This window comes from Rana temporaria, chromosome 4 (genome assembly GCF_905171775.1).
Source record: "Rana temporaria chromosome 4, aRanTem1.1, whole genome shotgun sequence".
In the NCBI taxonomy this organism is placed as follows: Eukaryota; Metazoa; Chordata; class Amphibia; order Anura; family Ranidae; genus Rana; species Rana temporaria.
Window position 1 is genome coordinate 109,403,634 of NC_053492.1, and position 17,695 is coordinate 109,421,328.

Genomic DNA, 17,695 nt, shown 5'->3' on the forward strand with positions numbered 1-17,695 from the left:
CTTTGGAAAAAGCCTTTTGAGGATCGTTTCCAAAGTTACACACAGACTGAACAGCACTTAAGTCGGAGTATCTCTTTTGTGGATCTGGCCCACTATTTTTAATTCAATTGTCAATTTATATTCACATATGTTAGCGCAACTTATTTGTTTTGTTTAGTTTATAGTTACTAAAATAATTGCATTTCCATGTTCTATGTACTGTGGGAGACCAGATATAGTGAATGCAGGTCCTGGGTTTAGTAACACTTTAAGCTCCAAGGTAAGAACTGGGAGGGTTATACAACTTGTTTAATTTTTAAACTACTGCCTAGATCTCAGCCTTTAGTCATCAATAACTTTTGTAAAATGTTACTTTTATTATACAACAAGACCAGCAGAAATTGTAGGTACCTATGTGATGACATATCCACATCCAAATGGCTCGCGTTTTCTCCAGGTCTGTGGAAGCATTATATAGAAGTTGTTGGGTATGTTGTTCAAGGGATCCTCTGGGTTCCAGCTAATGCAAAGAAAGTTTAGGTAAGCTTTACTCACATTTTTCACATTATTGCCAGAAATTGTTTAACAATATCTTTTAACAATCTATTTATTACGTACAGTATATGCACAAGACCACCATTATAGCCTACCCCAGTGTTTCTCAACTCCAGTCCTCAAGGCGCCCCAACAGGTTATGTTTTCAGGCTCTCCATTATTTTGCACAGGGGATTTAATTAGTTTCACTGCCTTAGTAATTACCACAGCCATTTCATCTGAGGGAAATCCTGAAAACATGACCTGTTGGTGCGCCTTGAGGACTGGAGTTGAGAAACACTGGCCTACCCAACACCCCCCCCCCCCCCATGTCCTCCCATGCAGTTTACCACCCACTTCACTAATGTCCCACTATAAAACATTAAGCACCCCCACTACTTGTGGTGCCCAATGTTTCCCCATACACTTAAAGTGGATGTAAACCCACTCTCATCCTTTCTAAACTACTGCCATAGTGTTGATCTATAAGGATATAGATGCCTCCTGCATGTGTCCTCACTTGTCAAATGTCTCCCCTCTGTCTGTTATGGGACCTGAAAAACTGCAGATTCTGTGGGTGGATCTGTTGTCTGGATCTCTGTGGGTGAAGTCGTGATGTCAGTAGACTCTCCGCCCTCCTCTACACTCCCCTTGTCAACGTGCATTTTTTATGTGTATTTCTTACACTGAATTCTGCTATGATCACTAACATCCAGTCAAAATCCAGAAGAGTAACCACATGACTTCAGAAAAGGAGTGGGGGTGGGAATTAAAAAATAATGCCTGTCTAGTGCATGAGATATGTAAATAACCTGTCACTCAAAGCAAGGGGGCGGAACGGACTAAGGTTTTTCTCTGTAAGTCTGTTTTATTTCACTGAACAATAAAAGAGGATTGCTCAGAGCTGGATTAACTCTGTGTGGCAAGACTGGGCACAGATGATAGGAAATCTTATACTGTACAACAGCCCTCAAAATTTCCACTCGCCTACTAGCATTTGGCGAGTGTATTTAAGCTGGGGGCGAGTGATGACAGGGCTGCACGACCAATCTCCCTCCAATCTGTGCCTACACTTAGATTCCAGATGAGATTGGCCGAAGAGGAAAGGTGCATGCTCGGGAAAAGTAGTCTGTTGAGCCGCGCACAGGCAGAGCAGTACACAGGTGCTCTCCTTACAATTCTCATTAAGCCATGGGACCTAACAGCATGACCTCTCTGAGCCTGCCCCCCTCCCCCGGGCCCCGACCAATGTAGCTGGAGAGCAGAAAGTAATGAGTGAGGTGGAGGATTTCAAAAATTACCACTCCGGTGCAGCGCTCACTAAAAGTTGCCCTGACATGAGAGCGGCAGCCTTCTAGTTTGTGCAGTTTTCTTCTCCTTGTGCTCTATGTAAGTTTAGCCTGAGCACTGAACAGACTGGTCTCAATGTGCGCTGTGCTATGGTGTCAATGGCTGTGCAGTTGTGTGGATCTCAGCGCTGGATTGTACTCCATCCCGCTGTGCTGCAGCTCCTCTCCTCTCTGCCAGCCTGAATAAAAGGGGGAAGTGGGGACATGCAAGCGTGGAGCCGCACACACAGGCTCCTGATGAGATGAATGGGAGAGAGAGAGAGGATGGATGGGAGTTGCAGAGGAGACAGCAAGAGAATGGGGAAGAGACCCAGTTCTAGTGCCCCGTCCCTCTGGTCTGCCCCCAGTGCCCCGTCCCTCTGGTCTGCCCCCAGTGCCCCGTCCCTCTGGTCTGCCCCCAGTGCCCCATCCCTCTGGTCTGCCCCCAGTGCCCCGTCCCTCTGGTCTGCCCCCAGTGCCCTGTCCCTCTGGTCTGCCCCCAGTGCCCTGTCCCTCTGGTCTGCCCCTAGTGCCCTGTCCCTCTGGTCTGCCCCCAGTGCCCTGTCCCATTTTGTTAAAGTTGTTGTTGGTAATATTTCATTTTGTAACTTGATTCTGCATAAAACATTGTCATTCCATGAGATAATCTACGAGGGCGTGTTTACGGGTGCAATTAGGCGCAGGGCAGTGTATGAATTAGGTGGGGCAACTGGTGGCGAGTAACTCTTGAGGTCTGGCTAGTAGCTCAGGACTTGAAATTTTGAGCCCTGCTGTACAATGTGACATCAAAAAATAAATAAAACATTTTGGGTTTACATCCACTTTAAGACGGTTGCTAGATCCTTATGTAAATAAATAAGGAAAAATACAGATCTAAAATGATCAACTATCTCAATTGTATCAGCTCTTAGCTGAAGTAAGCAAAACTTGGACAAAGTGTGGTTGTGGCTAGTATATTTAAGCTGGATACACACTATACAACTTTTGTTGTTCGATTTTCTTTAGATTTACCTTCAACTATGTAGTACAAGGGTTTGCCTGATTGCATACAAATTGAAAGGGGCAGATCCACATAGAGAGTACGCCGGCGTATCGACTGATACGCCGGCGTACTTTCAAATTTCCTGCGTCGTATCTTTGGTTTGAATCCTCAAACCAAGATACAACGGCATCTGGGTTAGATCTGACAGGCGTATGGCTTTGTACGCCTTCGGATCTTAGATGCAATACTTCGGCGTCCGCTGGGTGGAGTTCTCATCGTTTTCCGCGTCAAGTATGCAAATGAGCTATTTCCGACGATCCACGAACGTACGCGCGGCCGTCGCATTCTCTTACGTCATCTCTAGTCTGCTTTTTCCGGCGTATAGTTAAAGCTGCTGTTTTGCGGCGTATAGTTAGACTTGCCATGTTAAGTATGGCCGTCCTTCCTGCGTTTCATTTGAATTTTTTTTTTCTTACGTAAGTCGTCCGTGAATCGGGATGGATGTAATTCACGTCTATGTTAAAAAAAATGATGTCCTTGCGACGTCATTTAGAGCAATGCACGGCGGGAAATTTAGGGATGGCGCATGCGCAGTTCATTCGGCGCGGGGACGCGCTTCATTTAAATGAAACACGCCCCCTAATCGCCGATTTGAATTACGCGCCGTTACGCCGCCAGAGATAGACTATGCCGCCGTAACTTACGGCGTGAAATCTTTAAGAATTCGAACTAAAGCCAGGTAAGGTACAGCGGCGTAGCGTATCTCTGATACGCTGCGCTGGTGCAGATCTCTGTGGATCTGTCCCTTAGTGTCTAAGTTTGACCTCATATTATATGGTTTTGGTAAATCTAAATGAAAAAAATTAAAGAAAATTGTATAGTGTGTATCCAGCTTTTAGACTTTGTAATGGTGTTCTCCACACATGGCTAATATGTGAAAGACAATCCGCAACACCATACATTCTCTTAAATCAGACTGAATTTCTTGTATCTCCATAAAAGATGAGTGTGTAAAGCAGAAGTTAACTTTTTTCAGTCATAATGGACTTTCTCACCTGTAAGGTAAAGTACAGGCTTAAAAAATTCAGTTTGTAAATGGATAGAAAACTGGTTAAATGAGTTAATGAGTTCAGAAAGTAGTGATTAACGATTCTTACTCTGAATGGTCTATTAGTTAGGTTATTAGTGGTGTACCCCAAAGTTCACTGTTGGAACCCTTACTTTTTAATCCATTTATAAATGATATACCCTGGAATTAAAAGTGGCGCAGACAGATTTGGCAAAAGTGGCTCTAATGCGTTCTAAAAGTGGTGCAGCGTACGCCAAATTCACGTAGCTGTCTAGAACTTGCACTTGATGTTGGCACACGATACGCCACTTTTTAAACGTTGGTGTTAATTAGCTCCACTTTTGTATGTCTGTATTTGTCTACGTCTGTTTTTTTTATTTTATTTGGAGCAGGTGTTGCTCTCCAATGTAGAAGTGGAGCAAATTAGAACTACCTGAAGTTGGCACACGAGTCACTGTCAGAGCCAAAACTGTGTGCAACACATTAACAAGAGCAATTAACGTCAGAGAAATGGCACAGCAAATGTAATTCCTACCACAGAGTTTGGGATTAAAAGTACTATTCCAGTGTTTGCAGATGACGCAAAGTTATTCAGTGCAATAATGTCCACTTTCCATGTTGATACATATAAAGATATGCACTGGGGGATTAAAAACATGTACACATCATACATACTAGGAGGAGAATAATTGGGGGGGGGGGGCAATGGTGGAGAAGGATCTGGGTGTTCTGGTAGATCATAGACTTAATAATAGCATAAGTTTCCAAACATAGAAAAATACCCCAGACCTCAGCTATGAGGAAAGATTAGATAAACAGAATTTTTTTTCTCTTGCGAAAAGGGGGGAGGGGTGATCTGATCACTGTGTATAAATACATAAGTGGTCCATATAGTGAACTTGGCATTCAATATATACACTCGCTCAAGAACTGGTTCTGGCCAGCTTAGTAAATTGTTTAAAAAAGAGCTAGATGCATTCCTAAATGCAAAAAATATAACGGGATAGTATAAATTATGGATACTAAAACCAGGCTAATCCAGGGATAAACCAATTGCCTCCTGGGGGATCAGGAATGACATCTTATATCGCTAGGTGCTCACTACCATTGCTCCACTGTACAATTTGTAACTGGGCTATCAGCATACACGCACTTACTGGCTAGTCACAAGGTGTGTTGGGCATGCTCTCCTCCGCTTTAAGTGCTGCCTGTCTATGGAGACATTTCCATACCTATCCCCTATAAACTTTACCTCTCAGTGATCCCACACATAGTACCGCAATATTGCTCATTTGCAGCCTAGCCTAACGCTCAGTGATTGCTATACAGGTTGGCGTACATATTGGCGACTGGCCTTAATCCTCTCTCTCAGCTCCTGTTACCATATATATTACTCTCTTCCAGCCAGTTAGACCCATATGACATCATTGACTGAACATACATTTTTACTTATGGGCACGGGCCCCACTGCTGACAGGATGGGGCTCAGGCCAGGTATGTGAGGTCTGCCTGCACCTCCTATTGGCACTGGCAGCCCTGCATATGCATGGTAGAGCTTGAGGATGTAACTGGAATGGATATGTTACCTTTGAGGCATAGGAATCCAGATTTTCAAATTTCTTCAAATCTATTTCCATAGATTTTAAGCTTGATCGGTCCCAAGGATATTCTGTGTTTCAACAGGGGCATATTAGTGTAACTAACATTTCATTTTTAAAATCATGATTATACTAAGTGGGGTGTACAACATAAATATATATTTTCCAACTGTCCAATTTGCTTTGAAGTTTTCCTTTTCTGACCCCCTTGATCAATAGAATCAGTTCACATCCTATGATGCTTTGGTATTTAAAGCCCAAGGCCCCTTTCACACGGGCGGACCATCAGTTTTTTTAGGTGGACCTGAATGGACGCTCCATACAGGTCTATGGAGCAACAGATGTCAGCGGTGACATGTCCGCTGACATCCGACCCGCTCTGACTCGCTCCAATCCGCTAAAGTCTGACGGATGGAAACCCTATTTTCCATCCGTCTGGCGGATCGGATGAAAGCGGACTCTACGGTCCGTCTTCATCCGATCCCCCCATAGGGAAGAGCGGCGCTCTGACAGGTCGGTCCCTGCACAGTGTGCAGAGACAGACCTGTCATCTGCCTGCTCGGCGGGAAATCAACGGAGCAATCCCTGCTGAGCAAAGCGGACTCTGTACACGGACATGTCCGTGTGAAAGGGCCCCAAGAGTGATGCCGCGTACACACGGTCGTTTTTCGTCATGAATTTTTTTTTCGTTTTTTCAGCATGTCCAAAAAACAACGTTTTTCCAACTTCATCATTAAAAACGATGTTGCCCACACACCATCGTTTTTGAAAAATTATGAACAAAGCGCGGTGATGTACAACACGTACGACGGCACTCTGAAGGGGAAGTTCTATTCGCCTTTGGGCTGCTTTTAGCTGATTCCTTGTTAGGAAAAGACGATTTGCGCTTTTTTGTCTATTACAGCGTGATGAATGTGCTTACTCCATTATGAATGGTAGTTTTACCAGAACGAGCGCTCCTGTCTCCTAACTCGCTTCTGGGCATGCGCGGGTTTAAAACGTTGTTTTTGCGCAAACACGATCATTTTTTACAACACGAAAAACGACATTTTAAAAAACAACGTTAAAAAATGCAGCATGTTCAAATTTTTTTTTTGTCATTTTTCAGAAGCCGAAAAACGATGTGAAGCCCACACACGATCGTTTTAAATTACGTTTTTAAAAACGAAATTTTTTTTAATGCCGAAAAACGACCATGTGTATGCGGCATAAGGCCCCATTCACACATGCGGCCGGTCATTTCATCAGTTTAGTAATGTCTTTTCAAATAAAAAAATAATGACATTTTCATCAGTTTTTCATCAGCTGCTCATCAGTTTCTGATCAGTTTTTTTTACATCCACTACCAATCCATAAATGGATGGAAAACTGATCATTTGTCTGTTTACATCCATTTTTTATGTGATCTGTTTTTTTTTATGGAAATAAAATGAAGCGTTGACTAGTTTAAAAAACGGATGTTGATGGATGCGAATGTAAGCTGATGTAAATGGATGATCATCCATTTACATCCGTTTTTCCATAGAGATGCATTGGTGTATACTGACAGCCGGTGGGGCTCGCTGTCAAAATACAATAGACACAGCAGGGGATTCCTCCATCTGTGCTGCATAGGCTCAATCAGTGTATGGCCAATTTAAGTCTGTTATATGTTCAACATACACTGCATTTGCATTTCAACTTTTAGTTTGGGCCTGAATGTGGAAAAATAGAAGATTAGTGTACATTTTATATAATAACTATAACTATATAATAACTCAATTAACATCAATGTAAAATGAATGTCAAGCCAAATTGTTATATTTTTTTTTTCAATTGTGAGGCGTATGGTTAGAACCTCTGTCAGGTTTTACTGTTTTCTGAGAATGTATAGTGGTTTTTCATTTTCCTTCCTTCTTTCTTTATTAAAAGTAAGAATGAAAAACAAAAAAAAAACTGTAAATATTAAATACTGTGGTTAAATATTCTATCCAGCCAGCAGGTGCAGCTTTAGGCTTTGTTTTATAAGTTTCCCCTGCCTCTTTTGCTACTTTGTAATAATGTTGTTTGCAGAACGCAATAGCTCAAGCTGAAGTCTACACATCAGAACAGTGACTGAATCTGTGTTGGATGGCTGCATCTGACGTTTTATTAAGACAGGGCATGCCTGAAGGACATAACTATTAACGTGTTGACAATTAGACGGGAAAAAAATGAAGCAATTATCTTACTGAATATTACAACTTTAGATCCTGGGTTCTTCTTGCTTTGCTTTGCTTGCTGATGTTCAGAGTTCTCAGAGTTCTCATCTATTACATAAACTAAATAGAAGAAAACACCATGAATGGTACAGATGGTGATTAATTCTGTACAATGACTTAACCTAGGTTCACATCTATGCGTTTTTTAAGTGCTTTTGCAGATCCACGGAAAGCACTACAATCCATTTAACCTTATGTCCTATGAATCCTGTTCACATCTATGCAGTTTCCTGCAATGCATTTTTTTGAAAGGGTGAATGGTACATTTATGGCTCCATAGACTTCAATGGAATTGCATGAAAAATGCATAATAAAACACATATACATAAAGTTTTGGTGCATTTTCACTGCCTTTTCCTGCATGACAACAGACACCTTCTCCTAGCAACATTAACACTTACCAAAAAACACAAAATGCATCAAAAACACGCATTAAAAAAATGCACCGACAATTGTGCCCCAAAAACACATCCACTGCACATGCATAGATCTGAACCTAGCCTTATGCAGTAGTACAGTTGTCAGGCCAAGGCTACAGAGATAGCTGGTGGGACAGAAGCATACCATTGCTTTGTAGTTGTGCACAACGGTTCTGTTTTAATTTTTCGCTCACAGGGTCCATTGACATCTATGCACATGCTTTTTAATCAAGCGTGTCATTTTATATATTGTAGCACCTAAACCTATATTTTTTTTTTTTAACCACTTGCCTACTGTGCACATACACCCCCTTTCTGCCCAGACAAGATTTTAGCTTCCGGCACTGCGTCGCTTTAACTGATAATTGTGCGGTCGTGCGACGTAGCTCCCAAACAAAATTTACGTATTTTTTCCCCCCACAACTAGAGCTTTCTTTTGGTGGTATTTGATTTTCTGGGCTATAAACAAAAAAAAGAGCATCAATTTTGAAAAAAAAAACAATATTTTTTTACTTTTTGCTATAATAAATATCCCATTTTTTTTAAAATATATATTTAATTCTTCAATTTAGGTAAAAAAAAAAATTGCAATAACCTGGTTTGCGCAAAAGTTATATTGCCTACAAAATAGGGGACATAATGATTTTTTTTTTACTAGGAATGGCGGTGATCTGCGTTTTTTTCCGGGACTGCGACATTATAGCGGACACATCGGACACTTTTGACACATTTTTGGGACCATTCACATTTATACAGTGAACAGTGCTATAAATATGCATTGATTACTGTATAAATGTGACTGGCAGGGAAGAAGTTAACCACTAGGGGGCGGGGAAGGGGTTAAATGTGTATCCTGGGTGTGTTCTAACTGTAGGGGGAGGGGGGTGACTGGGGGAGGTGACTGATCTGTGTCCCTATGTACAAGGGACACAGATCGGTCTCCTCTCTCCCTGACAGGACGTGGAGCTCTGTGTTCCCAGTGACGCAACGGGTGCGCGCGCAAGTTCTGCTGAACTCGTACAATTTTATTCCTGCAGTCAGTGTGAATCTAGGCTCAGTCTAGGCCTAACTGTGGAAAAATAGAAGATTAATGTACATTTTGACAAGTGAATGTCAAGCCTAGTGGTTAGAACCTCTGTCAGGTTTTTGGGAATGTATAGTTTTTTTTTCTTTCCATATAATATGGACTAAAGAATAAGAATGAAAAATATTATTTGTTTTAGAAACTGTAAATATTGTATTTAAATATTTAATCCAGCCAGCAGGTGGAGCTTTAGGCTTCTGTTCATTTGTTTCCCCTGCCTCGTTTGCTACTTTGTAATAATGTTGTTTGCACATGTACACATCAGAACAGTGATTGAATTCCTATTGGATTCCTGCATCTGAGGTTTCAATTAGACAGGGCAAGCCTGAAAGGAGATAATTATTACTTTGTTGACAATCCTTTGTTATATATTAAATGTTTATGCGAAAACAAAGAATGCATAAACAATATTTTGTAAAAAAAGAAAAAAAAAAAAAGATACAAGACATCAGTTAAAAATATAAATCTAAAGTGTATTACCACTTTGCAGTAGTGTCCTCTGCCCCCCAAAATGGTTGTGTCCTCTGCCTCCACCCTGTAGTGTCCTCTGCCCCTCTTCACATCACCTCACCCCCCCCACTTTAGTCTCCTCTGCCCCCCCCCAAAGCAGTGTCCTCTGCTGCTCCCCCCAAAGTAGTGTTTCCCTTGACATTAGACCCCAACCTACCCACTGTAGTGTTCTCTGCCCACCATAGCAGCGTCCCCTGCCCCCTCTCCCCCACAGTAGTGTTCTGTGCACCCCCCCTTTCACTCCCAAAGCAGTGTCCTCTGTCCTTTGCTACCTTTACATCATCCCCCCACACAAAAACACACACAACAAAGTTGTAGGTAGTACTTCTCTACCTTACACAGGTGGACAGCATAGCAGAGAGCAAGAGGCAGCACAGTACAGAATGGAGGGTGGGAGCTGGAGCTGCCAGAGTTAAAGCGGAGGTTCACCCTAAATATGAAGTTTGTCTGACTGATAGCAGCAGCATAAATATATGTGCAATCCATCTGTTTTTTTTTTCAGTAAGGCAATGTTTACCTGTATAATCCTTCATTCAATCTGGCTTCCTGGTTTATTCCCCATGGGAGTGGGCGTGTTGTTCTATTTCCCCGGCTGTTCGCAATGTCTCCTGGGAGTGATGTGTTGAGACTCCCAGGAGACGATCTATACTGTAATCCCACGTTATCTTGCGGGTCACGTGACTCGGCAAGCGGGTCATGTGATGAGGGCGGATACTAATTTGCCATTTTAAGTAAGGGAACACACTTACCTTTTCTATCAGCTGCTCGGTACACGTTCTGAGCTCTGACTGATAGAAAAGATGCAGTGTATGTCGTCACAACGGGGTGTGAACTTCTCAGGACGCCGGCTGTTGTGATGGCAACTGTGTAGTGTTGACGGTGCCGCTCGCCGTCAACACTGCACATGCGTAGGATAGAGGGGTGAATGCTGGGACATCAGCATTCACCGTATCCCGGAAGGATTTGCTTGTGGGCTTCAGAGTGCCCACAAGCAAGATGGAAACGTCCATCTAAGATTTTTATAAAAGATCTTTTGCGGCAGAATGACAATGCTGGCGGCTCTAATATTAGGACACATGAGTAGCAGATTAACCAAGGTGAGAGCGCCAGAAGCATGTAAAAAAAAAAAACGAATACCCGCGGAACCCCCGCTTTAACTTTTCACATTAACAAGATGGTGATTGGTTGCTTGGAATGCTCAGGGTCCTATCAACCAAGTATCTACTGGTAAACTTGAAAGGTTAACTGAAGCAGCTCCCGCTCCTGCCCTCCATCCAGTACTGTGGTGCCTCTTGCTCTCTGCTCTGCAGTAAAGATGAGGTTAGGGAAAGAACCAGCAAAGCAGGGCCGTGTTTGCAATCTACATGCCGGCTGCCCACAGTCGAGGGGTAGATTGCAATTGGTGGCTTACCAACCTACTGTAGGATATACTGTATATAAATATATATACATATACAGAATATATTATGGATACAATATGCATAAAATACTTTGTTAGGACAGACAGTGTTCAATCTAGTTTCAACTAATAAAGATCTGCCAGCACAGTACAGACAGCTGCCCAACCCCCGCATAAACAGAGAACTTAGTAGAATTTTTCCTTGCTGGAGGGTCCAGAATAGAATAAAATGCTATTTTTAAATATTTTTTCAGGAAATGCTATGTAAATGAGAACATGTAACACATATAAAATGCCATGAATATAACAATATTGACCCAAAGCCAATAGTTTCCCTTAAAAAAAATAGTTAGGCTCCATTCACACGTGAACGACTCCAAAGTTGCGCCGAATTTGGTGCAACTTGGAAAAGACTTTGGCTTTGACCAGTGATAACCAGTGATAATGGACAACTGTTGAACAACTCCCGAGGGTTAAAATTGAAGTCTATGGCCCTCAAGTTGCATGAAAGTGAGACCAAAGTAGTGTATGAACTACTTTGAAGTCACTGCAACTTTAAGTTGTGCATATGAGAGTGGTTATCATTGGTAAACGTGGGGAACGACGAGTTGACAAGTGTGAATGGAGCCTAAATCTAATCAATAGTTTCTTCCAGTTTAGGAATAATACACAAACACAACACACAAAATGCCACAGGAGATATAATTCCTCTTACCTGTGGTATTGGAAAGTTTGCTAGAGTTTGGCTTGACTGCAATTGGATCTGAAAGACACATCTTAGGAATGTCAAATAGCTACACAAATCTTGTTTCTAGGGAATTTGCAGCAAGATTGGCAATCTGTTTAAACAAGGCACTTTAATAGAAGAAGTTATTTCTAGGTATATTGTAATTTTTGGAGTATATGTGAGTGTTTAATCTTTTTTTTTTTTTTTAGACATAGTTACATAGTTACATAGTAGGTGAGGTTGAGAAATACACAAGTCCATCAAGTCCAACCTATGTGTGTGATTATATGTCCATAATACATTGTATATCACTGTATGTTGTGGTCATTCAGGTGAGTATAGCTAATAGTTTCTTGAAACTACTGATGCTCTCCGCTGAAACCACTGCCTGTGGAAGGGAATTCCACATCCTGGTCGCTCTCAGGCCTCGTACACACGACAGAGTTTCTCGGCAGAATTCAGCGAGAAACTCGGTCAGAGCCGGATTCTGCCGAGAAACTCTGTCGTGTGTACACTTTCGGCCCGATGGAGCCGCCGAGGAACTCGTCGAGAAAATAGAGAACATGTTCTCTATTTTCTCGTTGTTCTATGGGAGAACTCGGCCCGCCGAGCTCCTCGGCGGCTTCAGGGCTGAACTCGCCGAGGAACTCGACGTGTTTGGCATGTCGAGTTCCTCGGCCGTGTGTACGAGGCCTTACAGTAAAGAACCCTCTATGCAGTTTAAGGTTAAAACTATTTTCTTCTAATTTCAATGACTGGCCAAGTGTCTAAGTTTTATCCCTATTGTGGGGTCACCAGTACGGTATTTGTGAATTGAAATCATATCTCCTCTCAAGCGTCTCTTCTCCAGAGAGAATCAGTTCAGTGCTCGCAACCTTTCCTAAGGCCCTCCAGTCCCTTTATTCATTTTGTTGCCCTTCTCTGTACTCGCTCCATTTCCAGCACATTCTTCCTGAGGACTGGTGCCCAGAACTGGACAGCATACTCCAGGTGCGGCCAGACCAGAGTCTTGTAGAGTGCGAGAATTATCGCTTTATCTCTTGAGGTAATCCCCTTTTAAATGTTCAGATCTTCTTGCAAGGTTTCCACATCCTGCGGAGAAGTTATTGCCCTTCTTAGCTTAGTATCGTCCGCAAATACTGAGATTGAGCTGTATATTCCATCCTCTAGATCGTTTATGAATAAATTAAATAGGATTGGTGCCAGGACAGAACCCTGGGGGACCCCACTTTCCACCCCTGACCATTCAGAGTATTCCCCATTTATCACTACCTTTTGAACTTGTCCTTGTAGCCAGTTTTCAATCCATGTACTCACCCTATGGTCCATGCCAACTGACCTTACTTTGTACAGTAAACATTTATGGGGAACATCAGCTCGATGAAACAAAACAATTGTGGACAGAATTGTTTTACATTACTATGCCTCCTTAGGGAATGACACCTAAGACTGACCCTATGATGTTCCACAGAACTTACTGAATTGGACTATCTGAAAGAGGTTGGAAAGATGTCTAACCACTTGGCCAACTCCAGACTGTCCCTACTCATCCACACTAGGCTCTTCCTTTTCTCCTCCAGTATCAATGATGTGCCCTTTATCCTGCAAAGAACAGCTCTTAACAAAAGCTCTATTAAAAATATATATATATTTGCACAGTTCTTGCGAATAATCCCTATAATATGTTTATTTCCTATGATCGTCAGCTCCATCTAGTAGCCACATTGTGGTATTTTATAGAAATACCTCAATCAAGTAAATACTGCATAATGGCCACTAGATTACGACATGACCATAGAATATAAACATGAGACATATTACGTGGTAATACTGTGTGAATGTTATGACATTTATACAGCAATTTTTTCATAAAAAGACCCCAAAGTGTTGTGTAAGTGCCATTTAATGCAACATTATGTTATTAGTAAAGGCTGAGTGATGATGTACCCCTAGGGGGGGTGTCCATGAAGGGGCACCAATGGATGCTGGGCATCATAAAAACCATCAACAGTGTAGAAGGATGCGAAGGGCAGCAATGGAATATGAAGAGAATAGTTAGTGCTTTGAAAAAAAAATTGCAATAGACTAGCACTCACCTACTGTCCTTTTTCTTTCTACATTTTTGTAGCCTGTAGGTAAAGAAAATGTAAAACTAGTAAAACAACAGAAGCAACAAAATAAGTGCAGGTCAGAAATAATAATAATAATATTAATAATAATAATGTATTTTTTCACAGCTAAAAGACCCTCACCTAAGGCCATAGCTGGGAATTTGCCAGTAATGTCACAGCCGGTTGCCCACTGTTGAGATTCCGCTGTCGGGGACAGAAGATCGAGGGAAGAAATGGCTCCAGGGTGAGAACATTTCTGGATCCTGGGACCAATGGTGTCAATAGGAGGGGGCCCTGACCCCCCCCCCCCCCAACATTATGATGTGCTTTTTTTTTGTATCTTGCTCAGGCCGTCACTGGAGTAACACAGTCTCTCCTGAGAGGGAGAGTGTCCCCAGTCAGTCCTCTCCCATCCCTCTGCTCGCTAAAACACGGCATAATGCGAGCGCTTACACAACCACAGCCGCCCGATCCAGCATCCTCATTGGCACGGAGAAGAGCGAGTTGCAGGAAGGACTCCACGAGCACTGTGGGGGGGGGCCTTCAAAAAAAAACAGACTGATTTCTCCTGTCCTTAGGACAGGGAACCAGCCTGTAAATTCCGATAGTGGTGACTGCAAGCTGAGCCGAGTGTCAGTCTATGACACTCTTTCACAGCCCAGCGAGTCCAGCCACCCCCCCTCACTCTCCTCATATACGAGCAGGGAGGAATACAGCTCCTCCTCCTCCTTCCAGTCCCACCCACACTATCCCGGCGTGCTGTTTCTGAAGAGAGGGGATGTGTGGGCGGGAAATATGAAAATCAGCAGCATTCCTGGCTGTATGTGAATGATGCCTGAGATTCTAGCCTGGACAGTGGGTAAGTGTGTGCACTGCAGACTGCAGTATACTGTAATCACTGAACTGCCTTATCTCCATCCCTTCTCTCCCCCATCTGTCTCCCTCCTCCTCTCCTGTTCTTTCAAAACATTCACAATTTACTTTCACTTTCAGTTAGGCAGGTAATATACAGTGCAAATTTCTTTCCTGCATTCACGGATTGCAGGAAAGAAACTTGCATCATTTCCCCCATCAACACAGACAGTGCTAACAGAGGAATATCCCTCCTGCCCAGCAATTGTATTCTCCCAACAAACAGTGATATCACTAGTGGCTATAGCAACCACTAGTGATAATCATAAAACAATCTGCTCATTAATGGTTCAAATCAAAGCCAGTTCCTGCTGAACCAGCTGAGATTTAAACTGTCTATGGCTGGTCTTAGCTCTTAGGCAGCCCATACATTGATCACTTTTTTTCATTCAACTATTGGGTTGAATAACAAAAAAAAAAAATTATCCAATTCCCCCATCTATACATTATAGGTGGATGGGGGAATCCTCCCAGGGGGGACCAGTGCTGAAACAACCAGAGTTGCTGTCCTGTCCTGGCTATTCACAGTGCTGGTCTCTGTCTCCATGGCAGCGGCGGCAGCACCCAGAGCTGGTTACTTTATGGGGCTGATGTACAGGAGGGCCAGCACAATTTGTTGTTAGAGATGGTCTGGGCATGTTCAAAATTCCACATGCCAAAGCCTGCCAGGAAGCCCACACTGCACAGCACTAATCACAGGCAGCGAGACATTTCCCAGTCTGCAGCTGCACAGATCAGGAAATGTCTCACTGGCTGTGATTAGCACTATGGAGTGTCGGCTTCCTGGCAGGATCGGGCATGTGGGATTTCAAACACACCCGAGCCCATCTCTATTGGTTGTAGACAGTTTAGCTCCCTGCAGGTTGCTTAGCAGCAGTGGAGCCTTCTCTGACATGCTGATCGGAATGCAATCCGGGTGATGCTCCTAGACAAATCCTAGTGTTAAATATCAGAGATTTTATTGATCAAAGCCCACACTTTATAGGCATAGAGCCCACATGGCTGCTGAAGATACGGTTGATTATTTATATGTGGTTGTACTCTTGATGCTAATAAATACTGTGTTTATTAGATATGACTGGGAGCATCGCCTGGATCACATCCCGGTGGCAAGACCACCTTTGCAACCCTGAGAGTTCTCCCACTACTTTGGACCCTTATATTTTCTTGGTGTGCTGGTGACATATATGTCCTGTTTTCTGCCACTCTGGGGGGCCCCAGTATAGTAGGAAGGGAGCTCACTGCAGAACATGTGAAAGGGCCTGTTGGGTATGATCGTAGTAAAGGGCCCCAGGATATATATATATATATATATATATATATATATATTGCCCACACACCATCGTTTTTAAAAAATGATCTAGCAAAGCGCGGTGACGTACAACACGTACATTGGCACTATAAAGGGGAAGTTCCATTCGCCTTTGGGCTGCTTTAGGTGATTCCGTGTTAGTAAAAGACATTTTGCGCTTTTTTGTCTGTTACAGCGTGATGAATGTGCTTACTCCATTATAAACGGTAGTTTTACCAGAACGAGCGCTCCCGTCTCATAACTTGCCTCTGAGCAGGCGCAGGTTTTTAACATCGTTTTAGCCCACACACGATCATTTTTTACAACCCGAAAAACGACATTGTTTAAAACGACGTTAAAAAATGCAGCATGAAAAATGATGTGAAGCCCACACACGATCATTTAAATTGAAATTTTTTAAAAACTTCATTTTTTTCATGCCGAAAAATTATCGTGTGTACGCGGCATAATACTTCCAAAGCAGACCCAGAACAAGCATCCGTCAAATAAAAGTCAGAGAAAACTGAAACGTCCTTATGTATAAACTTGCTCCTGATTAGGAATTCAGAAAGTACTAACCCCAGCGCATCAGCACGGCAGCCAGCATTTTCAGAAAAAGAGGTTGGTCACCAGTGGTAGCCTACATATGTTTCTAATGACTGGGTTCCATAACCTGTTATTTTAAAAATAATAACCTAATTCCAGTAGTTAGTTGAAAGAAGAGTCTACTTACATAGGCAATACACACACAGATAGATGGGCAGCAGTGGAAAGCACAGGATTCCCAGTAATATCTTCTGCCGCAGAGAGAGACGATGGTGCAGTGCCATAGTGTATGACAGGTAGAGCTGAATGTGTGTTCTACTTTGTAGTTATTTGTGTGTGCCAGTACCAACAGCTTGTATCTAAGCAATCAGGAAATTAAAATCCTGCTATAAAGTATCGATACCACAAACATTACAACCTACCTTTACAAAGGCTATGCACTACTGTACTATTATGTTGAATTATAGTGTGTGAATCTACAGTCATACATTTACAATGGCATGCATGTCAAGCTAAGCAAATATTACGACACTAAGCCCTTGGAGATTACGGGCTCCATGGAATTGTGTATTTGTTTATAATGAAACTTGAACTAGCACAAGTTACATTGCAGCCAGCCGTGAAGTGTGGTGCCTGACATTGGCGAAGGGTCCACCATTAGTAAGGGGTTCTGTGTTCTGGCTCCCTCCCATAGGTCAGTCTCCTGTAGCAATCGAGATGGAACCTGTGTTAATGAGGCGCTTTTAGCCTAGCTGCATGGTGAGAAAAAAGGAATTAACAAGTGCACGCATGAGGTCCACCCTGTGTGCACGACGGGACCACATTCTGTCACTAGGAGTGAGGTGGCAGATGTATGCTGGACTGGTGGAGATGGCACAGGCTCAGCATTGTCCCTCCTTATTGAAACATACATTAAGCTAAGGTGTGTAGTGACACAGGACAGCACTTTTCAGAGGAACTTTGAAC

The 17,695-nt window shown here is 42.8% G+C and overlaps 1 protein-coding gene across 1 annotated transcript in view; it reads right to left on the minus strand.

Annotated features, from left to right (window-relative positions):
- LOC120936420 (kyphoscoliosis peptidase-like) overlaps nucleotides 1-17,142 on the minus strand; it is a 222,743-nt gene extending 205,601 nt beyond the window's left edge. Inside the window, exons 1-6 of the mRNA XM_040348731.1 lie at nucleotides 16,917-17,142; nucleotides 13,966-13,998; nucleotides 11,858-11,905; nucleotides 7,701-7,790; nucleotides 5,479-5,561; nucleotides 391-499 (exon numbers count right to left, since the gene is read on the minus strand). Of these exons, the coding sequence (XP_040204665.1) occupies nucleotides 391-499; nucleotides 5,479-5,561; nucleotides 7,701-7,790; nucleotides 11,858-11,905; nucleotides 13,966-13,998; nucleotides 16,917-17,013 (460 nt within the window). The 5' untranslated portion in view covers nucleotides 17,014-17,142. The remainder of the gene's footprint in view (nucleotides 1-390; nucleotides 500-5,478; nucleotides 5,562-7,700; nucleotides 7,791-11,857; nucleotides 11,906-13,965; nucleotides 13,999-16,916) is intronic.
- Nucleotides 17,143-17,695: the final 553 nt, after the last annotated feature.